Genomic DNA, 26,451 nt, shown 5'->3' with positions numbered 1-26,451 from the left:
TGTGCCTGCTTCCAAACGGCACATCCATGCCCTGTAGTAACACAGCAGAAATAAATATAGGTAGCAGCAAATTTTGCTCTGGATTGTTTGTCATTGTCACATCTCATCAGCCGTTGCTTCCTTCCTGGTTGATTGTCTCCCGGTTTTGCTACCGTCCGCGCACAGGGTCGGTACGTGGGTTTCCTTCGTGCTGGTCCTTAATCATAACCCTTCATCCCCTCCGTTTTTCAAATAAAAAAAAAGAAGTTGAGGTCAGCTGCCCTGCTCATAATGATTTGGACTCAGGTGGGGATGAGCAATCAAGAGCTGTAAACTTTACCAAAGACCTGTTCTCGGTGAAGATTAAAAACTGCTAGAACTGGTAAACTGATAGGAATCAACTCAGCTCTGTTCAAATTTTTAAACTGTCTTTTGTTGGGGATTTTGCATTCATGCATGCTGCCTTTAGTAGGTTTGTCTGGAAGGGTACCTTTTCTGGTCTGGGACCCACCTCTCTGCTCCGTGGTTTTTCCCTCTCTGTTGAAGTCCGTTGTTAAAAGCAGACATGTTAGTCAGTTTGCTGTTTGATCTGTTAAACTGTAAGTAGGTAACACCTTTTGTTCTTTCTCCTACAAATATCGCAGAGTGAGTTACTGAGACCGTAAGACCCAGTGGATGAGAAAAAAAATGGGATGCCCTACTCCGCAGAACTTGAAGCTTTTCCACTCTGGGACTGCCTGCGCTTCTGCTACACACAGCTAGAGGAATTTAGCCAGAAATTCAAAACTTTGCAACAGTCTTGGGGGGCATGAGAATGCCACGGGAATAATAACGCACTCCAGTTCGACATTTAACTGCAGCACTGCCAGACAGAAGTCAGACTGTGAGTTTTCTGGCTCATGTTTGAAGCATCTGTCTCCTACCCATTGCATAGATCTAATACAGGAAGAAAAAGATAAGAAAAATGAGAATACTATGTCAGGCCCAGACGGGAGATCTCACCTACACACCCCATCTGGTCACAATCAGTTATATGTTTATTTAAATAATGTATTCACCTTTGTCTTCCACCCATCCTCCTACTCAAACAGTTATTTCCCTCCTTATCTCCATCTGGAAGAGAAGCACCGTCAGTTGTAAGGCCGGCCAACACGCCCCCTAATTATCCAGCTTCAAGGCCACGTTCTTATAAAAAGGCCAGAAAAATTAAGAATAGGTTACACGCCAAGGGAGGGGTGTCGATCCAATCAGGACAAGAGGCTCAAGTGGCGAGAGGTGACGGGCGTGATTCAAAAGTTCCCTCCGCCTTCTTTGAGGTGAGAACTTCAGCTGAGGAGGAGAGCACGCGGTCCCTTCTTCATTGTCCTCTCTGCTTGAAAGATTTTGAAAGATGCTGCCTTTTGTCTCAGACAGCAAAATGTTTCCAGGCTAACCCTGCACGTTTGGGTTGCCAACTTACCAGGAAAGCCAAGTTCTTTTGCATTGGACAGTCGGTCGAAACAGGCACCAAATAGCCAGGGAACTTCCCCGTTGGAAGGAGGGTGGCATCCTTACTGGCTCAAAGGTTTCCTAGTGAGATGCCATTAAAGGCGTAGGAGGCAATATCATGGAAGAAGTTGGCATCCCCATATGGGATGACAACATGGAGCTGCATTTTTAAAAAATGGGTTGTTCTCATTAGCCATCACACTTTAAACAGACATGATGACGGTGTGGTGATCATTCTTCTTGACTTCCAGCACTCAGCCACCTTATTTAAGGCCTGCGGCATCATCTTAATAAAGATTCTGAATTAATCAGTTGGAAATGGGTAGAGGTGGCTCTTAAGTCAAGGCCTTCTTCAGAAACGTCAGCAAAATAATACTGGAGACAATAACCACCCACTTTGCTGCAGGCCACCGTTTCCGTTGGCGTATATTTACTTTGCTGATTTATTGGCTGTATCTGTATTCGGCCTTTGTTCTATGGAGCGCCAGCTTTCACTTCCCTGACCCGCAATCCCTGCCTGGCCCAAGCTTGGCCAGGAAATGTGAGGGCTTCTGCAGGTTTAGACATGAATCAGCTGATTCTCACCGTTCTATAGCGGCTCTCCAAAGGACTGACCTATTCTCTATTTCTTGGTTATGTGCTTAATTAATAAGTAGCAAATAAACATGGCATTCCCCCCCCAAAAAAAGTTTTTACTTAAAAAAATTGCACCTCTTGTCCCTTGATAGCAGTGGGTATGTGGATGCTTTTTTTAGAGCAAGAAAAAACAAGAATCCACACACACACACACACACTCAGGGAGTTTGCAAATAAGATCTTCAAACCCTTAAAAAAAGGAAATATGCATATTAAATATTTTTAATGAAACAGCAGCATCAACCAAATGGGACTCTCGCTCAAGGCCCCCATCAATTTCAGTTTGCAGATTCCAATAATTTCAAATAAAACAAAAGCGAATTTAAAAATCAAATAAACTCTACCAGCTTTTATCTGGCCACCCTCGTTCTCTGCCATGAGAACTCAGAAAAGTTACTTTTTTGGGGAGGGAACTACAGCACCCAGAATTCTACAGTCGCTCTTACGGAATCCTGGGAATTGTAGTCTTTATAAACTTTTTTCCCCCCTTAAGTTCCACTGTCCCCAAATGATAATCGGAAGCTCGTTTTACATCTGTAGCGCACGAAAGACAAACGGTTGGCCTTGTGAATGGGAGAGGGTAGACGGGATTATTTTCCTGCCTCCCTATGAAGGGTTAATTGTTGAAGCCAAATAAGGGAGGAAAGGCGGGGCCCGGAGGGGAAGTGGGCGGGGCCTCCGCCGCTTTCCTTCCCGCCCCGCCCCTTCCCGCGTTGATTGGCTCCGCTCCCGTGGCACCGCCTCCTCCGCTCGCCGCGGTCCTCCAAAGTCCCAGAATGCCTCTGTTCGCGGAAGTAGGTCTAGGGAGCCGGAAAAGAGGCGGCGGCGGCGGCGCTGAGGCCGGGATGGAGGACGAGGAGCTGGATTTGGCCGACGAGCTGGAGGCCGCCTTGCAGCTGGCCCCCGAAGTGCAACTGGCCATCGAGCAGGTCGAAGGGGGCGGGAAAAGGGAAGGGAGGGAGGAGGGAGGGGCTACACGGCAGGGGGGCGGGGCTACGGGGCGTGTGGGCGGGGACTCGGCGAGGGGCGGGGCTTGCAAGCCAAAGGGGGCCGCAGTGGGGAAGGGGGGGAACCCTCGGGGGCCCTGCCAGATGTTTCGGACTACAACTCCCATCCCCCTGGCCCGTTTGGCCTACACTTCCTATCAGCTTGAGCCTTCGTGGCTGTTGGCGAAGGATGATGGGAGGTGTAGTCCAAAGGAGGGGGTGAAGGGAGGAAGAAAGCAGTCCCTGGAGAGAGACCCCTTTCCCCCATAATTCATCTCCCAGATCCTTGGCTGGACTCAAATTGGGGCTGATGGGAGTGGTAGTCCCACGTCCTCCAGCCCCTCTCCCAGGGGTTACCCCCCCTCCAGCCCCTTTTCCAGCAGGGAGGAGCCCGGCAGGGTTCCAGTGGGGAGGGTTGTGGGGCAGTGGAAAGGCCAGAAAGAGGCGATGAGGGGGGGCAGTTCTGTGGGGCGAGGGACCGGAGGAGCATGGATTTTGGGTGGCAGCGGCTGGGGTCTTTGGAGCAGCAGGGTGGGGTAATGCGAATGGGGTGCCTTTGGTTTTGGGGGGGTCTCATTGGGGTTTAAGTTTGGGGGGGACTCGTAGGACAGGGTGTGAGTTGCTAATGGGAGAAGGCCCTGTGGGGTGCCCACCTGAGGACCCATGGGTGACAGCCGCTGCCTCTCCAGGATCCTGACAGAGAGAAATCGTCGGTGGGAGGATCGCTCCCCCCCCGGAAACGCCCCCCCAGGGACCTCCTGTCGGGTTTTATTCCGCCGCAGGGCCACCCTGGCGTTGAACACAACTGCTGTTGCACAATTCCGCCCTGGGGGGCTTCCTAAATTCCCACCCCACCTCAACCTCTAGGTATTTCCGAGCCAGGATCCCCTGGACCGAGCGGACTTCAACGCCGTGGAATACATCAACACCCTTTTCCCCACCGAGCAGGTGAGTCCTTTTTTGCCCGCCGCGTCGTGATGGGATGGAGTTTAAAGCCATCCCGTTGTTTGTACCCTGCGTTTCTTTCTCGGGGTCTCCAGGCCCAGCAAAAGAAAGGAAGACGGTGCCGGAGGCCTGAAAACTTTCTCCTCCCTTTCTAACAGGAAAGGACTTTTCATTCCTAGATTCTGGGCCGGATAGAAATGTAACTTATAAGAGAGAGAATAAATTTCATTTGCTCACTTCTTGAAGGAAAGGAAGTACAGTAGGACCCCCTTATTTGCGTGATTGGTAACCACTGGTCCACTTGTCCACGGTCTGAAAATATTGAAAGAGAAATCCTAGAAATATATATTTCTAAAGATGAAGTTACAGAGACCATGTTATGTATAGCCTTTGCTGGATCATATATTTCCACGGTGTCCTGACTGGAACTGGCCACTAGAGGGAGACAGAGACCATGTTTTGCGTAGAACTCCCTATTTGAAATAGTGTTCGATAGAATCAGTACAGTATTTTGCAGAGAATTAGCAGAGGGGCTTGGAGCTGATTCCCCACAGATACAGGGGGTCCTACTGTAAACGGAGTGAAGGCAGAATCCCCGGGATTTGTCTCTGTCCATAAAACACACCCAGTCCTCTGAGAATCAATGTTTTCGTTTCCCAAGACAGGCAGGCTTGCTGCTTTATACAGGCTACAGGCGGTAGAGAAGAAACATGGACAATTCCAGAATGTCCGGCTAGATGGTGGGCCAGATTCTTTGTTCAAAGCAATGTATAGCTGCAGAATCCCCTGCAGCTTTTGTAGATGTAGATCAGAACACCCCAAACTTGTTAGACCAAGAACTGCCGATCACTCAGCGTTCCTTCTTTTTTTTGCCAGTACTGTACATTTTTTTATTCCTGATTTTTTGCTTTGCCCTGTTTTTCCTCTGGAGGTCACCATTCCCGTTCTATTCTGGCAAATGAAACAATCTCTAATTAACAAATGTTTTTGAGATCTCTGGTGGGAAATATTTTTTTTTGTATGATGGAAGTCCTGGAATTATAGTTGAGATGGAGCAAGAGGAAGGCCTCCTGCATTTTTTGTTTGTTTGTTTAATCATCATCATCATCATCATTTTAGAATTGTAGAACTTTTGTTGTCTATATATTGTCGTTCTATGCTTGACGTTGTGTCCCTGAGGAGTTTACAGAGGTAATGAAACAACGCAGGCAAAATCTTGCAGCAAAGTTGGGGAACATCTGCCCCAGCCGGCCTTGTCAGTGGTGAAAGATGATGCAAGATGTACCCGTGGAGGTTGCCATCCATGGTCCCCTGCTTTGGACTGTGTGCTTGTTCTATTTTGTATACCTTTACTTGTTTTCTAAAAATTGGCACTCAAAAGGGGTTTGCATGGTAATGGGTTAAGAACAAGGACAGCTCAAATAAATAAATTGGCCTCTTTTTCTCTTTTTTGAAAGAATGTAAATCGCCAATGGGATAGATCTGTACGAGGCAGGCAAACCGTTTCTGCTTAACGTAGATGCCTACGTTCATTTGTAATCCGTTTTATGCATGGAATTTGCAAATAAGGAATTGTCTCTCTGTTTTTGTCTTCCAGTCTTTGGCAAATATCGACGATGTGGTGAATAAGATCAAGCTAAAAATAAGGCAAGTGCAACTGGTTTTCAGAGTTCAGTAGGACCCTGTTATCCGCGGGGGATCGGTTCCAAGCCCCCGCCCCCGGCAGATGCTGGGAATAGCACTTGGTTCCAGTTTATATGAAGTCCATGCCTGGTTGAGAGAGGAAGCCCTGGCTGGGTTTCCTGCCCTCTTGTTCGCAAGGAAGCCTTTTGCTGAAACCAGCAACTGGCAGCCCCCCACCCCGTACCCCCAAATGGGGCTTCTCCATTTCCAACCATTAAGGCACCTGTCTATAGCATACTCTCTGGTTCCATCTAGTGGTCAGTCCTGGTAATACACCTTGAGAACATGTGTTTCTGAGTTTTATTTATTTAGTTCCCCCCTCCCCCCCCCGAGCCCCAGGGATGGGCACAGGGCATAAGCCATTTCAGTGTGAATGGCCCTTCAACAGCTCTACCCTCCACCTGGCAGTAACCAGCTGATAACCAGAACTACTCTGGGGAGTTCACGGGCCCTGGTCACCGTCACTGAGAGTTTGACCAGCCTCTCCTGCCTTCTTTCCTCGTAGACGACTGGATGACAACGTCCGGACGGTGGTCAGAGGACAGACCAACGTCGGGCAGGATGGCCGCGAGGTATGTGTTTTATCGGACGACCGTGGAAAGATTAGGGGACGATGCGATCTATCCGGGATCCCGAGTGCCGATCTCTGCACAGCAGGGTGGGAGTCCTGCAGCTTCCCTCTAAGGCCGTTTTTGCAACCTCAGCCTCTGGCCTTAATACACATACTGCAGAAAGACACGAGTCTTGTTCTCTGCCTCCATCCTCCGCCAGTCAAAATTAGCATTTTTAGAAAATCAGGCATCCAGACACTTCCTCTTATGTGCTCTCTTTTTATCTGTGATTTTTTTTTTTTTAGGGTTGGCATAAACTCTGGTGCACACTTGGGGTGGGAAATTGGCTTCTGAAACTTCCTTATCCATGATGTTTAGATTTTATTAAATCCTTCTATACTCACTCAGTGACCAGAGCCAATGTACAGTAGAATATTCATGGGATGTTGCCCCCAAATCTCTCTTAATGAAGGCTGCAATACGTAAGAGCTTTTGCCGTATAAAACGTCTTAAGTTGTTAAACTCTGTTCTTAAGCACTGTCCTTGAATTTGTCACTTTTATTTAAAATAAATAAGGGTTTGTAATATATTGCCACAGCATGGAATACCCCGGTTCATGGAGATACCGGTTGTGCCTAGTCTCCAGCTAAACTGGCTCACTTTTTTGAGTCTTCTGTTTTGCATGGATTTGAGTCAGGTTTGGGCCTAGAAACCAGCGGGAAACTTGCAACCTATATATTTCCAATTGCATCCAAAGTTGTAAGGAGTCTTCTTTTAAAAGTTCACTGAGTGAAAGACTGAGGAGTTTTATTGGGCACAAACTTTCAAGGTGGGTGTGTTGAGTTGAAATCCACTGGCTCAGGAACAGGAAGGAAATCAAGGCAGGAAAAAGTTGATTCCAGATGGGGAAATCTAGAGTAACAAGTCTAGATTATTCTAGAGATGGAGTGGTCTGCTTTCTTTAGAAGGTTACACATGCTTCCCCTCCTTGGGGATTGTTAAAAGTTGGGGCGTGCTTTTCCGTGTTTTTCTAGTGTGTATTATTCAGAAGTTGCCTCCCAGAAGTGGGGGGGGGGAGAGAAATCTGGAAATTGGAGTCTAGAAAACGGGAGGGGAAAACGCTTGTTGAAAAGGCTTATACAGTGGAGGTTTTTCTGGCTCCCCTGCTCTTTGATCTTTCTCTTTAAAAACAAAAGTGGCATGGCGTGGCCTTTGCAAAAAAACTCTGGCCGCAAGCAAGCAAGCAAAAATAGAACATGTCTGATTCTGAAGGGGAACCCACGTAGGCGTGGGGCTGCCCGTGGCATGTTCAAATTTCCGTGGCCTTGCTTCCAGGTTTCCCCCTCCCTCCCCAGCCCTGCTTCGGAGCACTGGCTCCGGGGGAAGCAGAAAGCCACCAAAAATGCGAGGATTTTCCACCCTCCATCCTTAATAGGTCAGCGCAGGGAGACGGAGGAGCGGGTCGTATTACACAGGAAACTGGCAGCGTCGGGTTTGTGGCTTCAAGTGGAAATTCGCCTCTCCTTCCCTTGCAGGCCCGATGGAAAGGAAATCCCGTTGAAATATAATTGTAATTCATTTTTAAAATTTCTTTCTGTCTTTCTCCTTCTCCCCTCTCCTTCTCCAAGGAGATGGAAAAGCAGAATTGAGGCTTTATAGCTCAATTAATCAAGGCTGCCAAGGGGCTGAGAGTTTGATTTTCTTCCACCCCCTTCCAAGGCGTTGCTCACTTTACTTCCAAAAATAAAAGGATCTTGGTTGGATCGCCTCCATACGGGTACCTTTCTGCAGAATGACAGGGTCTTAAAAATCTTGTGCCGGGAGGTACACGGCCCTACTGTTGACCTTTTATTTTATTTTTTAATTTTTTGGTAGAGGAGGGTAGCTCGCCTCCTTAACTCTGCACCATCTTGATATTCTGGTGGACTCCAGGTCCTATCATCCCCCGTGGCCACTTTTGCTTTCTTACAGCCAGGAAAGCGGGCTATTGAAACCGACCTGTCTGTGCACCTGTAGGTTTTCTCTGGGCTCATTCAGCAGGTGAGATCCAGGCTTGCCATCCCATACCAAGAACGCTCCTGAGCATGTCAAAAGCAAAACCCCATCCTTCTGGCGCCTCCCCTTCTAGCTACACCTCTGGATTTTGTCAGAGGGCTTCTCATCTTTCAGACAGAAAACTCACCGGTGACTTCGACGGATGGGAAAATCAAGTTAAAATATCCTGGCCAGATTATTTTTGGCAGGTCCCCCATATTTAGGGGGCGAAATAAGAGACCCCCCCAGGACCGATCCAGTTGCTATAACATTCCTTACCTCGAAGCCTCTGTCGTGTTTTGCTTTTCCTATTAGTAGCAGAAGGAATAAAAACGAAGCAAACAAGGAGCGGTGTCCTGGGATTTCCTTCCAAACTTGTTGAAAAGGTTTATAATAGTGGAGGTTTTTTTGGGCTCCCCTGCTTTCCGATCTTTTTCTTAGAAAAAAAAATATCATGGTATGGCTTGGCCTTGTTTTCCACGGGGGGCTGTAGAAGAAGACACACAAGGGAAAAGACTGGCTTTGCAGACGAGGAAATTGCAAGGCAGAACAAAGTTTTTTTATTATTATTTTTTCCAGGTCAGTTCTAGATGTCTTTCTCCTGCCTTGGCAGAGGCTGGGAAATCAGATCCCGCTGTTTTTGGGATCAGCTTGTCCTGATGTTTGAAAAGCTCTCCCTCTGGCCTCCTGATACCGCTTCTCTTTTCCGCCCCTTCGCCCTCCCTTCATTTTCTCTCGTCTCAAAGAGCCTGTCCGGCTGAGGCTTGCCGAGCTTTTTCCAAGCCTGAGGTTCCCTCTGCCTGTCCCTGTTCTTCCCACCACCCCCCTCACCACAACTGCTCCCAGATCCAGCTTTTAACCTCCAGGGTACAGGCAGTGAGATCTCAGATACGAAGCCTCCTTAGTGGTGGCCCCGACAGGCAGCAGCATTAATATTGTGGGTTTGGGGTCTCCATAGCTGGATCTGGGAGCAGTTGTGGTGATTTTCCACACTGCTATGGGTCAACGTGGTGTTAAATCAGCTAAGCTGTGGGACTGCTGTGGGACTGTGAAGAAAGGAAGTCTGGTACAGTGGTAAGAGCAGGGGGGGTGTCTGAATGCCCTTGTTATTATTTATTGGTCAAAAACTAAATAGGTAACAACTCACTTATTTGTGTCCCCCAGTATACTGCTTCTGATGCTAGAAAGGGGCAGGAAGCAGCTTTCTGGAGGAAACCTGCTGTGGTTTTCCAGCAACTTGCTCTTCAGAGATAGACTGCCACTGCATCTGGAAGCCCCACCTCCCTGTCTTAACGAACCGCCAACGAAAGCCCTGATTCTCTGTGTTTCATCCTGGATGTGATGTTCCGTGTGTTTCATCCATCGGAAAGCCTCCTGGGGAAAGGCGCTCAGCCCCTGCGCATGGATATCTTGCTTCCTTAGATTGCAGAAATGCGCTTGAAGGAAAAACAGGAAGCTCCGTAAAGATGAAATTAACCTTCAAATAATAACAATACTAGTAACTGAAGAGCCACTTTCTCGAACAGAAGCCACAGCCGTGATGAGCTCTGGATTTGGCCTCTGGTTTCTCTTAAGCCTGTCGTTTTCCTTTTCCGCTTCGGTGGTTCTTGGCACCGGCGCTGGCCAAGCTCCTCTCCACAGCCGGGGCCGGGGACCTGCATACCTCTCTCCAGATGTTCTTGGATCCCAGGTCCCATTTTCCCCAGCCAGTGATGGGGACAGGGGTGCGGGTTGTGCTTGGCCAGCACCTGGAGATTGCCAGTCCCGGGTCCTCCCGCTGTCTTTTACATTAGCTCTAAAAAACGACATTTGGATCAGCAGCACCAACCCAGCGGGTGTGAAAACGGGTGGTTCCCCCCCCCCATTCCTTTCCTTCTGGATGATTTATTAGGTTTTAAGAGGCTTGAAATGGGACCGGGATCTCTGCCAGGCTGTCTTCGTAGCACGAGCGAGCAAGTTCTAGGAAAAGGAGAAGAGAAAGGGACCTCGCTGGATCTGGCGCAGGAAGAGGGATCTTGGTTTGGGCTGTTCGTATTTTCATTGGCAGCCAGAAGCGAAGTCCGGTCCTTAGTTAGGCAGCTACTGTTTCAGGCTGCGATCCAGCGCGTTTCCCCCCCCCAAAAGCCACTTTGGAGCTCAGGAGAGGAAAAAATGAGTAGGAAGGCTTCTCGGTTTATCGCTCCTGGAAGACCACCCCTCCCCTCCCCAAGCCGGCCACGGTGGCTGCAGGATTCCAGGCCGTTTAGGGTAAAAAAGGAGATTTTTCCTTCCCCACCCCCCACCCCCAAGCTTGTACTATGGTGTGCTGGTCTCCGCTGGAAAGGCCTGCTCGGCCACAGATAAAGCCTCCCAAACAGAGGCTTGGCTTTTTTTGGCAGAAATTGTGTGCGGCTGCCGTTAGTTTGTATACTTCTCAAAGTTATTCCTTTTCTTCCAAACGCTCCAGAGGCTCTACGTAGCTCTTGCCCCTGTTTTAATCCTCTTAACGACCCTCCAGGCAGAGGGAGAGGGTGCGTGGATCCAGCCGTGTGCTTTGGGATCCAGTGCCGACGGATTCGCTCCTCTTCCTTTTTCAGTTCTCCAGGCACCAAACCTGTATCTCTGGAGGCTCTCTGGTCTCCTGGAGGCCGTTTTTAGGGTCCCCCCGGGGGGGGGACACAAGAGGAACAGGTGACCCTCATTTTAGGAGAAGCCAGAGATCCAGCAGAAGTTTAATAACTGAACTGTTTTTTTTCCCCTTCCAACAGCGATCAAACTCCTAAAATGTTCCTCTCTCTGCCATGAGGACTAGAGGCTTAGTTGTTATCTCAGACTTTGAAGAAAGAGGTCTAGGCTTGATGTGTTTGGAGTCGTTGTTTCTCTTGAAAACGGAAGCCGAATTTGATGTCCTTCCCTCCTTCCTTTCTGCTAGGCGCTAGAAGAAGCCCAGAAGGCGATTCAGCAACTTTTTAGCAAGATCAAAGACATAAAAGACAAAGCGGAAAAATCAGAGCAGATGGTAAGTCCAGTGTGTGGGCTTCCTTGGTGCAGAGTCTTGCGGGGTGGGTCGTGGAGAAGAAATCCGATCACCCTTTTTGGACTACAGTGCCCATGATCCTCTGCCATGACTCATGCCGTGTAGGGACAATGAAAGTTGTAGGCCAGATATTTGGTGGTACAGAGGGACGCCACCAGAGCAGAGAGGGATAACCCTCCAGAAGACCAAACAGGGCCTGCCAAGCCGTCCCGTCTACCTCTCGTTGGTTTAAAATAGGAAAATAACGATTGTTTAAGCTTTTCTTCTTAGGGAACTTACGTGAAGGTTTTCCAGTAATATTCCCTTTCCAATTTGACTCCCTCCAATTCTATCAAGAAGAGTGTTTAATTTTTGTGAATCATGCCCAAATCGATAATTGAGAAGTGGCACTCGTTGTTTGTCCCATAATTACACCTACACTGAGACATGGGCTTTGTACAGCATTGGAAAAGTTACTTTATTTCCCCACCATTTTCTGAATCCCAGAGCCTGGCTTACACATACCGTATTAGACACCTAAATGTGGCTCGCCTGGGAGACACGGCCTCAACAGGAAGGCTTTGAGGCTTTTAGCTCGGCCTAGTTCTGCCTAACTTCCTGTTCAGGAAGAAAACTCCCAGCAAGCACTGGGGCAGAAAGAGGAAGCCGGGATGGACCCGGGCCTGGCTTTAGTAGAAGAGCCTTCCAGTTTAGGCCTTTCCTCCAAGGCGAGCACCATTTAGGTGTCTGTATGGTGTAGAATTCCCAGAATGAAGAACTATGGAACTTGTAGTCCAGAAATCCTGAGTTTATAGCAAAAGCTAAATTATCTATTATGCATATCTGCGTTTTCTTGAACTCTTTATCCAACGTTTGTGTGTGTGTGTGTCTTTTTTTTTTTTTAAATCTGAACAGGTTAAAGAAATCACACGTGACATTAAGCAACTGGATCACGCCAAGCGCCACCTGACCACCTCCATTACGACGCTGAACCACCTCCACATGCTGGCCGGTGGAGTGGATTCCCTGGAGTAGGTACAGGGTGATTGGGGTATGTGTGTGTGTGTTAAATGTCACAGTGCTGGGGCAACCCGCAGAATCACAAAGTGTGCTACCAGGAAAACCAGCTTCCTTTGAATCCCAGTTTTTTATTTTGGAAAAGAGTTAAGTTTCTAGTCCTCAGATGTGCTAGAAATTATCCAGGCTGCAGAGTCTCAGAAAACTAGATAACTAGTCTTTTTTCATGTGTAAAAGGGCTCCGACGTGCTTATCATTTACCCATAAGTATTAAAATTGAAAAAGAATTAAGGTGTACGTGTTTTCTGAATGCAGGTTGCAAAATTGAGCTGCAGAATTCAGATTGCATGGGGGAAAGGATCTCCCCCGTCATGGCATCTCGCAGTTTTCCTCGACCGGGATCTGGAAGAGCAACTGCCGGTCAGTGCCTGTACCCTATGGCCACGCTAACTGTCGTTTCTTTCCATTCTCTGTTACAACAGGGCCATGACACGGAAGAGGCAGTACGGAGAAGTGGCCAATCTCCTTCAAGGCGTCGTCAATGTTCTGGAACACTTCAACAAGTACATGGGGATCCCACAGATTCGCCAGCTTTCAGAAAGGTAACCGGAGGAACGAAACCTACTTTTTAGGATTTCGAGAGATCTGTGGATGATGAGGAATGTTAGCAGGCAGGATGATGAGCGGTTAGCAGAACTTAAATTCTTTTAAAAGCAATAATCGAGATAAAGAAATACATAACCCTTCGCACAGAGCTGCCCGGTTTAGCGCTGTTTCGCTACAGCGCATGCACTCGGACATCCATTGTGTAAGACTCTTACTTCAAAGATGAACTGCCCTAAACAGCCAATCTGTTGCTGAAAAACTGCCCGGATATAAAGCTCTTTGCCTGCTCATGGAAGGACGAGTGAGATTCTGCCCAGATTCCAGTGGCGGGGAGTTCCACAGCCCGGGAGCAGCCACCAAGGCTGTTTTGCACAGATGCCCGCAGTTGTGTCTCAGGTGCTTACATCGCCCCTTGTTCGTTCTTCCACAGGGTGAAGGCGGCCCAGAATGAGCTGGGCCAGCAGATCCTGGCGGACTTTGAAGAAGCGTTTCCTTCCCAAGGCACAAAGGTGAACAAAGAAATAAATTCCCAGTTCTTACCTGCTTGCGCAACATGGTCTAACATTCCACTGCGTCTCGTTTTCAGTCGGGATCTGTGGGGCTCAACAACCAACAATCCTCCGGGAGGGGGGAGAGAGAGAGGTGAGTGGGTTGTCCCAGCAGCAGTACTGTATACTCTTGTAAGCTTTGCAGAGCTTTGATCTGTCATGGGCAACTAAGAGCCATTAGCTTTACAAAAGAACCGTTCCTGATGTAGGTGAAAACTGCTGGGTGCAGACTGACATTCTCTCTCTCTCTCTCTCTCATTCTGTCCTGAATTATAGGGTTTAATAATAATGATGATAGATTCTTACTTTCAAGTCTCCTTTTGTTAAAAACAGTACCAGGATGATCAAGGTTCTTAATTTGTTTGTTATTTCTTTTTTCCCCCCTCGTGGTAGAGGGCCGGAGGGCCCACCAACGTTCTCCGGGACGCTTGTTTGGTGGCCAATGTCCTGGACCCCCGAATCAAGCAGGAGATCATCAAGAAGTTCGTTAAGCAACACCTCTCAGAATACTTGGTCCTCTTCCAGGAAAACCAAGATGTGAGTTGGGGACAGGACACGAGTAAACTCCCTGGTTGTTAACTGTCCTGCACTTCCCAGGGACTTCTAAGGTTGGCTGTGTTGGCTAGAGGCAGATGGGAGTTGTAGTCCACCAGGGTCTGCCTAAGAGAAGGCCAGAGATACCTTTCCCGTGGTTTCTACTTTGCAAGGAGACGGGGCCTAAGAGAACCACCCTGTTCAATCCCAACGAGTGCTTTTCTCAGCCTCATCCCAACCGTTGTGTTGTACTCCGGTTCCCATCCTCCCCAGCCACCGGGTTGGGGAAAGCTAACCTATCTAGCCCCGAATTCTGCTTTCACTGCTGGAACCCCACAGACAGCTTGGGTTAACTAGGCATTTTTAAAAAAACCTGAGAATTTTCCATTGAAAGGTTTCTATCCTGTTTAGCGCTCTAGCCCCTTGGCGTTCTGTCTCGGTGTCCGTTTGCGCCCCCGCAGGTCGCCTGGCTGGATAAAATTGACCGGCGTTATGCGTGGATCAAACGCCAGCTGGTGGACTACGAGGAAAAGTACGGCCGTACGTTCCCTCCGGAGTGGAGTATGACGGAGCACATTGCGGTCGGCTTCTGCCACATCACCAGGTGCGGGCTCGAGAGGTGGCCGGGCGCTTGCGTGGCGCTCTCTCTCTCTCTCTCTCTCTCCTCCCGTTGACCTTATTCCGGAGGGAAATCTTGGCCGGTCCTCGTGAACTTGGGAAATCACACTCCAAAAGGAATCGATGTGACAGTCATAGTTCCAAGCGTGCACACACTTCCAGCAAGGTGCTTCGTGACTCTTCAGGTTTTGTCAAGCTGGCTGGATAGCTCAGTGGTTGAGAGATCTGGCTACAGAGCCTGTGTGTGTTCAAGGGGTGGAGGAGGGTTTTTGGTGTTTTGTTTGTCTGTGTAAAATCTTTGCCCAGGGAGACCCGCCGGGGCCCGTCCATCTTCATCTTCCGGGTCTTCCCCACCTCTCAGGACGGAGCTTGCCAAGATCATGCGCACCCGGGCAAGAGAGATCGAGGTGAAGCTGCTGCTTTTTGCCATCCAGAGGACCACCAACTTCGAGGGCCTCCTCGCCAAGCGCTTTTCGGGCTCCACCCTGTCCGACGCCGTGGCGGTAAGACGGGCTCCGGACGCCTGTCCGGTTTTCGAATCTGGGTTTGTGCTGGGATTTTCCCTGTGGAGGAAAGGAGCAAGTTTGCCCTGGGGGCCAAATGATGGTTAATCTCTGGGGACATGGGATCTGGTTGTGCCCAATGATGTGCGCACATCCGGATCGCCCCCACGCGACGAGCAAGGGTCCGGGGGGGTAGTGGGGAAGCAGCCCATGTAGGTTGGAGGGCGACGAGCGAACCAGAGGGAGGTAGTGGGCCTCCCGCTCCAGAAAATTATGATTTGACTGGCCTCAAGATATTTTTGTTTTAAAATCCTTAGGGAACATCAGAACGAAAACGCTAGTTTTAAATAAAACCGCAGTCTTTCAGAACAAAGTCGAGAAGAAAAAGCAATAATTTTATCGGGTCAACCAAAACCGATCCCTCGCAAAGGATGTTGGACTACAGGACCCAGCATTCCTCACCCTTGGCCAGGCTGATGGGAGTTGTAGTCCAGCCTATGGCAGGGCTGCCCCTGCCCTCGGCAGCTCAGATCTGCTTTGGAAAGGCCAGCCGGAAGGATCCAGCTTTCCAGGGAAGAGTAGGTTTATTAGAGGGATTATCCACGAGAGGAGAAAAATCATTGGGGCGTCTCCGGCTCGCCCTCTTAAATCTGTTTCCCTGTCCTCTTGGCAGAAGAAGGCCGAATCGCCTCTCGCCTCCACCAACCCCTTCCTGGAAGATGAGACCACGTCGTCGGAGGGGGATGACACCCCTTCGGAAAAAGCGGAGGTGGATAAAGTAAGCCGAACCCTGCTTCAGAGGGTGTTTCTCAATCGTGTGCAAAAAAAAACCTTATTTGCTAGCAGCTTTTTAAATACAGTAACTCGGTAACTTTTGAATGCCCCAGACAGCGGCTTCTGCCTTCCAGGTCCAGCACTATGAGATTTTGGGTCCGTTAAAGCTAATTTGTGCCTCTTTTTTTTTCTTTCCCTAATTCTCCAGCCCAAGAAGCCGAAAGCTCCGGAGAATCCCTTCCACGGCATCATTTCCAAGTGTTTTGAACCTCACCTGTACGTCTACATCGAATCCCAAGACAAGTGAGTCAAGAAAAAATGAATTGCGAGTTTAAAAAAAAAATCACCACCGGTGGGAGAGGCTCAGAACCAATGTCCTGCAGATACGGTCCTAATGTAATTTTTAAAAAAAACTAAAACCTCTCCTTATGAAAGGTGGCTGGGTTCAAGTTTATTCTGTCGCTTCGAGGGAGGAGAGCGATGAGAGGCGGCTGAAGGACGGGGCCCCCTCTTTCCGTCCACCTTTGCCTCTGAGTCTTAGCATCCTAGTTCCGTTTCGCCGTCTCTAACGTGAGTTTGTTTGTTTGTTTTCTTTCGCTTCCCGTTCGACTTTCCAGAAACCTGGGCGAGCTGATTGACCGTTTCGTGGGGGATTTCAAAGCCCAGGGACCCCCCAAACCCAACGTGGATGAAGGCGGGGCGGTCCTGCCCAGCTGCGCCGATCTCTTTGTCTATTATAAGAAATGCATGGTTCAGTGCTCGCAGCTCAGCACCGGCGAGCCCATGATCGCCCTCACCACCATCTTCCAGAAGTACCTGCGCGAATACGCCTGGAAAATTCTCTCCGGAAACTTGCCAAAGTGAGGCTTGACGCGATGCGTCAAAATCGTACAAAACTTTTGTGGCCATTTGCTTCATTTTAAAACGTTTGTCTGTTTTTTGAAAACTAGAAGACTCGAAGGGGGGAATCGCTCTGTAGGAAGCAGGAGGAAAGCATTTAGAGAAAGAAAAGGATTTGGCTGGATTGAGTCACTGACTTATTTATTTATTTAAAATAATTTGGCCCCACCTTTCTCCTAAAAGGGGACCCAAAGCGGCTTACATTATTAATCACCACAACCTTACAAGCCAAAAATGGTCTGTTATTCAGATCTTAAAGGAGAATGAAGAAAGTTGTATTTAAAAAGTTCAGCCAAAGCCTTACAAAGAACAGATTGAGAAGCAACGAACTATAAACCGCCCCATTGCATTGTCTCCTAGACAGCCAGTCACGAAGGAGAGCTTGCTACCCTTTGGTGGGCTGGGGAGGCTGTGTTTCCCCCCAACAGGGTGCCCCCGAAATACACCTCTGAAAGGGCGTCGTGTTAGGTGCCACCAGATTTTAAAGAAAAGGAAAAATGCAGGCTGGTTTTTTAACTCACTGAAACATGCCAGGGTCTATTTTGCACGGTGGAGTCCCTGCACAAAGCCGATAAGCGAGAAAAGGCAGGTTCAGAGAAATTCACACATTTCGGATGTGCATAAAATCTTGTCCGTGGGATGGAGCAAAAATGCAGTAGGACCTCTGTATCCAAGGGATCGGTATCCGTTAATTCACGAAGTTGCCGTAGAGGTTCAAAGATGTGGGCTTTTCAATTGTGTGTGTGCGCGTGCGTGCGCACACACTGCGCATAATTACTCTCGTTACACAAAGAAAGGGGTTCTGTGTTCTAATCCCCTCCCAGGACCACCACCAGCAGCGGAGGGCTGACCATCACCAGCTTGCTGAAAGAGAAAGAGGGCTCGGAGGTGGCCAAGTTCACGCTGGAGGAACTCTGCTTGATCTGTAGCATCCTGAGCACGGCGGAGTACTGCCTGGCGACGACTCAACAGGTACAGTGCCCACCGGCAGCCTCCCAAGACCACTGGGGTTCCGGGACCTCTGGAAGGCCCCCTGTGGGGACAGGATCCCCTGTGGTTTTTTGGGGTGGGAAAGCCTTGGGATGGCAGAGTTTTATCACCGTGGTTCCCAACCTGACTTCCCCAGATATTCCTGGACTACAAATCCCAGAAATCCTGGCCAGCCCCCATGGGTAGCAAAGGCTTCTGGGAGTTGTAGTCCAAGAACATCTGGGGACCGCAAAGATAGGAACCCACTGGTTCCCGGAACGTTGTAAATGAGGACAAATGGTTCCCGGGGGCTAAGAAGGAGACCTCTGGATCACAGGGGCCGAGGACAGCAGACTTTCCCTCCTTGCACACCGCATAGCGCTATTTTGGACGTTCTCCCAAAGGAGCACAAGGAAGGAAAGGATACAGTCAGTGGGTTAGATGGGCTGGGAGAGGATTCCAAGGCCTGCCTTCTTTCAGGCATGTGGACAGTTTGGAACCTTATAGGATCAAAAAATAGTAATTTTTAAAAAATCCAAATTTTTCATACATCTCTCTTGCTCCCAACAGCTGGAGGAAAAACTCAAGGAGAAAGTGGACGCCAGCCTCGTGGAACGGATCAACCTGATGGGGGAGATGGATACGTTCAGCATGTATGTAAGAAGCCGTGTGTGTGTGTGTGTGTGTGTGTGTGTGTGTGTGTGTGTGTGTGTGTGTGTGTGGTCTTGTTGGCAGGGGGAGATTTTGTGTTGAAACCACCTACCACTTATCTGCTGACTGAAAAAAACTAAATCTCACCCCCAGAAATACCTATTTCTGTGTATTTCTGTTGTGTATTTACCAGAACTGGCCACTAGAGGGAGACAGAGACCATAGAATATGCAGAGTTAGCCACTTCTGCATTTTTCAGCATCCACGGTGGGTGGGTGGGAGCCTTGGAACTGATCCCCCGTGGATACCACGGACATTAATTTCACACTGGACTATAGTGATTAGTTATTATAATTTTCCTAATGAATCAACAATTAGCTATTTAATTATTCATTTAAAATGTAATCACTCATTTTCTCGATCGCTGTTGTTTTTATCTACATTGTTTTGTGGCTGTTGCTATTCGTCCTAATTTAACGTGGGAGTATAATAATGCAGGGGGGTTTGGGGGACTGTACAGGGTGGGTAAAAGTGAACCCCACCTCGGTGGAGATGTGCAGATAGGGGGAATGTGCTCTCTGCCCCCCCCCCCCCCCGTCACGGGAAAACCCAGTAACGCCTTCTTCTTCTTTTGCAGCGTGATTTCCAACAGCATCCAGCTTCTGGTGCAGGATTTGGACGCCGCCTGCGATCCGGCGCTCACCGCCATGAGCAAGGTAGAGTCTTGGCAGTCCTCAAGCCTCAGGTTCTCTGGGAATCTGCACGGTGGGCAGCCCTCATGCCGGGCAAGGGGGAAAGGAGCAGGAAAAGAGGAAGACCAAACAACGAGATGGACGGGCTCCCTCGAGGAAGCCACAGGCCTGCGTTTGCAAGGGCTGAGCGGGGCTGCGGAGGGCGGGACGTCATCCAGAGGGTCGTCCTCGGTCGGAGGCGACGTGACGGCAGAGACCAGCGCAAAGGGTCTCTTGGCTAAGCCGGCTGGGAGGGTTTTCGGCGCCGACAGCCCCGAGAACCGATGACGGTTCTGACGTCTATCTTTCCGGCTCCTGGCAGATGCAGTGGCAGAACGTGGAGCACGTGGGGGACCAGAGCCCGTATGTCACCTCCATCATCCTCCACATCAAGCAAAACGTCCCCATCATCCGGGAGAACCTGGCCTCCACCCGGAAGTACTTCACCCAGTTCTGCATCAAGTTTGCCAAGTGAGTTGGGAGCCCCTCTCTCGTCAGGACGGTCCTTCGGGCGGCTGGCCAGCCGATGCTTCCTTGGGAGGAAAGCCCCGGGGAATGAGCGGGGGCCCTTGCGTTCGCACACGCAGGGCCCCCCTCTTGCTGGGAGGAGACTTTTGTGTCCATGCGGGGGGCAGGGGGGCAATCCGGTAGAGGCCGGGACTAGCGGTGTGTGCGGATGTGTGCTTTGGGACTACAACTCCCAGCGTCCTTCACCAGGATGGGAGTCGCCTCTCCCCCTTTGGCGTCGTGGTCCAGAAAATCCAGATCTGCCTCCTGCCGGCTGGAACCGAGGGAGGTTTGGGGCCGCTTTTCAGCCTGGATGGGCTCCGTGCGGCTGTCGCGTGTGTCTCTGGTCTACAGATCCCATCGTCCTTCACCCGTGGGCCTGATGGGAGCTGCAGTCCGACGGGAGTTGGAAGGAACCGTGCTTGGTTCCTTTGGGGAAGATTTCTTCGGGTGTGGGAACATTTAAACTTCTTTGGGGTTTTGGTGTGGGTTTTTTGGTCTGTTTGGACGTTGGCGCAGAAAACACAGTGTTAATTTCTTCCATCTTCTCTGCAGCTCCTTCATCCCCAAATTTATTAATCACCTCTTCAAGTGCAAGCCGATCAGCATGGTGGGCGCAGAACAGGTGAGAAAGGCAGAGAGAACCAGCGCGCGGGAATGGGCTGGTCCGACCCATATTTATGGGTAAAAGATGAGAAAGGAAAGTCAAAAGGACGTATCGCTGAAATATGTTGCATCAGATGTCAGGGTTTTTTGAGTGTGGGAAGAGATTATGATTCCAGTTTATTTTTGGGAGGCCTCTATCAGAGTGTAAGAGAAGCTTGACCTGCGCCTTTTTAAAATCTGTCGCAGCTGCTTCTGGACACCCATTCTCTGAAGATGGTTCTCCTGGATTTGCCGTCCATCGGCTCCCAGGTTGTGAGGAAGGCTCCTGCCAGCTATACGAAGATTGTGGTGAAAGGCATGACTCGGGCTGAAATGATCCTCAAGGTACATCTTAAACCAGATTGTGTGGAGGGCTCCTTAACCATTAGGGCGGAGGTGTGTGAGTCTATAGCTGTGTGCTAGGAGGAGGAGGAGGAGGAAGAAGCAGGAAGAGAGAGAATCAGGAAAGAAGTCTAACAATATCAATCTGCATGTAGATCTAGAAAAGAAAAAAAACTTAGGGGAATGCACCTGTGCTCTCTGTCTGCTGTTGGGTGGTAGCTCCTACTGGGAGGGAGGTTCCCAAACTCTGTGAGGTTTCCACTTGCTTTGCAGGGAGAAAGTTCTGGGTTCAATCTCTGCGATCCCCAAGTAGGACTAGTAGTAAATCTGTGCCCCCCCCACTTTCCAGCTGAAACCCCTGGAGAGCTGCCGCCATCTGTGTTGACAATATAGACCTTGATTCATCAGAAGTCAGAGTCATTAGAAGACCGCTTCTGCCATTTGTGTTCCAACCTCCTTGAGGTCTAGAATCTTAACTTTCCAGGTGGGCTTTGCAGGGGAAAGAGAAGCGTCATCTCCATAGCAAAGCCGGCCTGCTTTCAACACAGGAAGTGTCTATCCTGGACATTTCCTATTAAAAGGATTAAGTAGACGATGTTGAGAACGACTCCCTGCTGTTCCCCCCCCCCCCCCCGGGGTTTGAAATCTTGGACCAGGCAAAAGATCACAAAGAGTTTTATGTTGCTCAAAAAGACAGCCCAGAGGAAAAAGTTGGCACAGAAACAGCTTTTCCATAAAATAAATGTTCTTGTAAAAAGAACCTCCCGCCGTAGGGTTGCTTTCTGTGGCTCCGGCTTCGTCTGTTGGGCTAAGGTGGGGCTTTTAAAAATGCCTGCTGCGTGTGTCATGGGGGGGCGTGCGCGGGTGTCTCACCTTGCAAACAGGGCCCTCCTTCCCCAACCCCAAAAGCAGCCGCCACCACCACCACCCCGGTTTCGATGACTCATCTTTCTCGCTTTACTGCTTTTTCCTCCATCACTACTTCTTTGGTCGAGAAGAAGCTACATATAAGGCAGAAAAGAAAATTATCCGACCGCCAGCCTTTTAAAGGCATTTTTTCCTTCTTTAACCTCTTATTTTCGCCTCGCGCTCTCTCCCCCCCTCCCTGCCAACCTCCCCACGTGTGGCTTCCCAAAAAAAACGGCTTGTTCCTTTTTTTAAAAAAGGGAACCCACAATGGCTTGGCTTTCTCGAAGGTCTGTTCCAGTGAAGGAGTGCATTCGGGCACCCCCTCCTTTCTTCTTCCTCCTCTTGCACCTTCCAGTGAGATCATGCGGGGGGGGAGGCAGCATTTATTGCACCCCCTTGTTTTGGGTTGGTTTGTTTGTTTTCTCAGCGTGGCCGCATGCCCCCGTGGGTTCAGGGGAGGAACGATTGGAGGATATTTGAAATTGTGGTTTTTGCAAGAGGTTTGTTCCCCACTGGATCGGTTCTTGGCAAAGAGCCTTTCCCCCCCCCCAAAAAAAGTTTTTGTTTCGGGGCCATTAATGCGGCTTGGCGAGTCGTGGGCTGTGTCTGCCCCTAAAGGCAGGCGGAGGCGAATGGCCTTTTTTGGACTATAACTCTGCAGCGTAGTACCAAAAAAGGCGATTTTTCTCCCCAAAGCCCGGCCCAGAGAGGCGGGCACCTCAGGTCAACCTCGGTGGACCAGAACGAAAAGCTGCATCGTCCCGTATTTTTTGTCACAGGATATTTTGCAACATTTTTTTAAAAAACAGCATTGATGCCCCTGCTGGAAACGTTTCTGTGGCTCTGCTCTTAGGCTTGCACTGTTTAAAAAGAGAGAGAGAGAGAGAGAGAGAGAGAGAGTCATAGCATGAAAGGAAAAGGGATGAGGAGGGAAGAGGAAAACAAGACAACTCAAGGAGAAATTCAGGGTCTGGTGAAGGGCCCTTGCGTTCTATGGGTGGTTTTCTCAGGCCTGGTTGGGCCTCATGGCGAGAGGTCCTGTTAACCTTAAGCAGGTCGGGAGCAGGTGATTTGGTTTGTGGCTTCTGCAGGGAGCCGAGGTTTTGCCTAAGGACAGGCACACCCGAAATCTAGCCGCCAGAAGGGACCCCAAAGCAGCTCAAGGAGAAACCACCCAGTCCATGCCCTGTCGGACGGAGGTTTGACGGTGGTTCAGAAGAGAGGAGAGGATACGTGCAGTGGGGGGAGGCTGTTTTGGAGTGGATCGGAGGGGGGGGGGTGTCCCAAAAGGGGCAGGGCTGGCTGGCTGGCTGGCTGGAAATCTTGACCAAGCGAGTGGTGAAGGATGATGGGAACCGAAGTTCCCCATCCTGAGTGTCCTGGTGAGGGGGGACGATGGGAGTTGGAGTCAGAAGGCATTCCTGAGCGTTTTTATGGTCCACGGTGCTCAAACCAGCACCAAAGAGGGACTTAAAACCAACACCAGCTGCCCCAAAGGGCTTGTTTTTTTTTTTTTTTTTTTTTGGAGTGACTCCCTTCCTGATGGCCAGAGAGGCCGGGGGGTGGGGTGGCCGGCCGCCTGCCTCTCCTCCTCACACAACCGAGGCCTCTTCTCCCTCCCGCAGGTGGTGATGGCCCCGCACGAACCCGCCGTTGTGTTTGTGGACAACTACATCAAACTCCTGGCCGACTGCAGCACGGACACCTTCCAGAAGATCCTGGACATGAAGGTCAGGAGGCACCCGGGAGAGGTGGGGGGGCAGGAAGGAGCGGCTGAGCCTCCTGGGGAAACCCGCAGCCCTCCTTGTACCCTTTGGGACCACCGGGGTTGGGGGGTCAGCCGTGGCGGTACGAATTGGAGTGGTATGGAGGAGGGTTCTGGTCAGCCCCTTGTAGCTCTGGCGGATCGATCAGGGTGATGGAGATCCTGAGGAACTCCCTACCCCATTCAATTGGGGGGGGTTATACCAGAGGGCAGAGTGGGGCAAGGGGCTCCGTAGAAAAACGCCAAGGTCTGGCCTCTTGGTTCCTTTAAGCACCCACCGGGCAACTCACGGCACGGTTACGTTGTCCCTGAAAAACAGGCTGTTGTCATCGTGGTCATACGGGTGGGTTTCCCAGCGGTGGCCGGGCCTCCCTGTTCCTGATGATTCGGCTCTTTCTCTGCCTCTTTTTCCGACAGGGGCTCAAGCGGAGCGAGCAGAGCGCCATGCTGGAGCTCTTTCGCCAGCGGCTCCCGGCCCCTCCCTCGGGGCCCGAGAGCGCCAGCGCCGTCTCGCTGAGCGCCCCCACGCCGGAGCAGGAGTCGTCACGCATCCGGAAACTGGAGAAGCTCATCAAGAAACGGCTGTAGTGGGGGAGTCCCGCACACTCACCCCCCCGACACCCCCGAAGCACCGGCTGTCTCTCAAAGGGAGGTTTGAGGGGGGGGAGTCTTCGCCTCCCCGATTCCCTCCAGGTGCCTCGGCTTAAACTCACATGACTGATCATGGGGTTTCCGAGACGGTTTTTCCCACCGAGGTGGATCCTGCGGCTGTTGGCGTTCAAAGGCTCTTCCTGGGTCTGACCCTTGTTGACGGTTCCGTTTCGGACCCCGAGCGGGTGAGTCTCCTGTCTGTGCCGTGCACATCCTCCCAGGTAGAGAGAAATCCATCCTGTATCTTCTGATTCACACACACACACACACACTCCTTTTCCTCCGTGGGGTTTCTGTACTGGGAGGGAGGGACGAGCGTTCAAATACGTGCCTCCCACATTCACCGGAGACATGACAGCCCGGCATGAGCCATTCTCTCTCGCACCCTCAACGGTGGGTCTCCCATTTCTGTTCTCTCCTCCAAGGATTTAGAAGGCATTAGGGATCTTTAGTAGAGGCCGGACTAAGGCCTCGGGGCTGCCCGTTGCCGACCCTCTCTGCGATCTACTGTATCGGTCCTTTGGCCCACTTGGCTACCAACGGAGGTGTTTACCCGGGACGCAGATCAGCTGTGTAAAAAGACACCTAACCGAGGCGGGTGTGACTGACGCCACCCATATATTTTATAGGTGACCTTGCGGCCGCCGAGGACAAACGGAAGGCCTCGCGGGAGTGTGTCAGCTGCTCCCGGATGGCTTTCCCTCTCAAACTCCGGCTTCAGATATTGCAAAACCCGGAAGGCAGCTGACACACGCACGCCTTTCCATAATATTATAGCTATGTAGAGGTTCCTCCAAAAATGAAGGAAACTCAGATTGTTAAAGAGGACGAATTGTCTGGATGGCCGCCTTTCTGCAGTGTAAATAAATCTCCTCCTTCCCTCTTAAAAACAAAAGGCACCCAACATACAAACACAACCCTTGGATGTAAAGTATTCCTTCTTATTTATCGAGCTCCCGGGTTCTGGATGGTGAGGAAGTGGTACATTTTCTATTAATAAATGGGCCGATCCTGGCTGCAGGTTTGGCTCCAGACTCTCACATCTTTATGTAATTCCTTGTAAGGAGTTTTTTTTGGGGGGGGGTGGGACCCTTAAGAAAATCCTCCATCCTGTGTTTTGAGCGTTATGGGTTGGGGAGGGGAAAACTCCAAAAGAGTGAATGGGGTATTACGGACAAGCCTCAGGTACCGCGTCGGAAACAAGCAGAGGGACAACGTGGAGGCTCCTCGGCAGCCGGTCAGAGCCTTAAAACCGATTTGTTCTGCGTGGCGTTTTTTTGTAACCTCTAGGAACAATGAGAAGTGGCTCTCGGGTGCCCGCAATCACCCGCCATGATCTCGCCGCCAAGTCGTGCTTGAAGCATGTAAGCGTCCTAACAATTAGGCAGGATTTAGGACATCTGCCAGGCCTTGTTCTTTGTCGGAGGGCGGCCTGCTTCGCTCCGAGACTCTCTCTCTCTCTCTCTTCTGTGACTCTCACACCAGGGTGACCTTTTCCAGCCGGGGTCGGGATTCTGCACCAGGAGGAGTTTTCACGACTCCAAAGTCCAAGAAGGAAGCACGGCAGAGAAGTTTTCATAATTGCCTTTTTTTCATGACCTTCGCCGTGATTCAGGTTGCTTCCCCCCCCCTTTTTTTTAACTGAACAAGGAGGAGGTTGTATTTTAATTTTTTAAAAAGCCCTTCCCAAATATAACAAGAAACACTTCCGGGGATGGAAGTTTCGCTAGGGAAGGGCATCCCGTGACCGACCCTTGACCCTCCGCTTCACAGACCTTTTTACGGATCAGTCGAACGGATCCGGACCCACCCTTTCGGCTTCCCAAAGGTGGCCACCGCCTCCGCTGATGGGCACCACGCCCGGAGGTTGAGAGTTCAAATCCTTCCCTGGGCCTCCTTGCTATAGGGGCTGGACTGGATGATCCCGAGGGTCCCCTCTCTCGGCTGTTCTGTTCTGAGATGATTTCCTTCTAGATCCCGTTCCGGGGGAGAAGCGTCCGCAAGCTGGCCCACCAGCTGAACCCATTGCCCTCGTGGGATGCCAGCAAGGAGCAGCTGGGCCGCTCCCCACCCGTAGAAAAACTGCATGACTGGAAACCACAGACGCCAGTGGGTCCCGGCTTGTTTTGGCTCCTGTCCCGGGAAGGGCAATGAAGGATTTGCTGGAAGGCGTTTGGGGGGCATTAACTGGTTCAAGGTTGGCGTTGTCGGGTGTGTGTTTGTTTGCCCGGCATTTGCTTTGGCTTAAAGGACCAATTTCCACTGCCGTAGCCTTTGTTTTGCCCGTGGCACCGATGCAGGGAGACCGGCACTAATCTGAGACACAAGTGCTTCAGACAAACTTGGATGTAACTAGTTACCATCAAGGCCTGGAAGTAACTAGTTACTTTCCAGGTCCTGAGCAGAGTAACTAGTACCGGCAAAGTTACATTTCAGGCCTCATCAGTAACACCCTGGTGACTTGGGTATAATGGGCAATACCTA

The 26,451-nt window shown here is 50.4% G+C and overlaps 1 protein-coding gene across 2 annotated transcripts; it reads left to right on the top strand.

Annotated features, from left to right (window-relative positions):
- Positions 1–2,847: 2,847 nt before the first annotated feature.
- VPS53 (VPS53 subunit of GARP complex) lies at positions 2,848–25,007 on the top strand. 2 transcript variants are annotated; one of them, XM_078379315.1, is made up of 22 exons: positions 2,848–3,032; positions 3,957–4,037; positions 5,632–5,681; positions 6,223–6,289; positions 11,214–11,300; positions 12,213–12,328; positions 12,797–12,916; positions 13,351–13,429; positions 13,862–14,005; positions 14,464–14,606; positions 14,982–15,123; positions 15,800–15,901; positions 16,106–16,200; positions 16,515–16,757; positions 17,622–17,769; positions 18,337–18,419; positions 19,055–19,133; positions 19,471–19,619; positions 20,211–20,280; positions 20,508–20,645; positions 23,177–23,281; positions 23,734–25,007. In XM_078379315.1, exons 1-22 carry the CDS (start codon positions 2,880–2,882, stop codon positions 23,902–23,904), a joined length of 2,565 nt encoding a protein of 854 aa, XP_078235441.1. In that variant the 5' UTR covers positions 2,848–2,879; the 3' UTR covers positions 23,905–25,007. The 2 variants fall into 2 exon arrangements, with proteins under 2 accessions (XP_078235441.1, XP_072834690.2); XM_072978589.2 differs by having other exon boundaries at positions 15,797–15,901.
- The last annotated feature ends 1,444 nt before the right edge of the window (positions 25,008–26,451 follow it).

This window comes from Pogona vitticeps, chromosome 7 (genome assembly GCF_051106095.1).
Source record: "Pogona vitticeps strain Pit_001003342236 chromosome 7, PviZW2.1, whole genome shotgun sequence".
In the NCBI taxonomy this organism is placed as follows: domain Eukaryota; kingdom Metazoa; phylum Chordata; class Lepidosauria; order Squamata; family Agamidae; genus Pogona; species Pogona vitticeps.
Note: the sequence above shows the minus strand (reverse complement) of the source record. Positions and strands in the feature narration are given on the sequence as shown.

Coding starts and splice junctions, on each gene's coding strand:
- VPS53 (XM_072978589.2), top strand. CDS start 2,880: ATGCCTCTGTTCGCGGAAGTAGGTCTAGGGAGCCGGAAAAGAGGCGGC. Junction 11,301..12,212: donor CGGAAAAATCAGAGCAGATG/GTAAGTCCAGTG, acceptor AAATCTGAACAG/GTTAAAGAAATCACACGTGA. Junction 15,902..16,105: donor AAAAAGCGGAGGTGGATAAA/GTAAGCCGAACC, acceptor CTAATTCTCCAG/CCCAAGAAGCCGAAAGCTCC.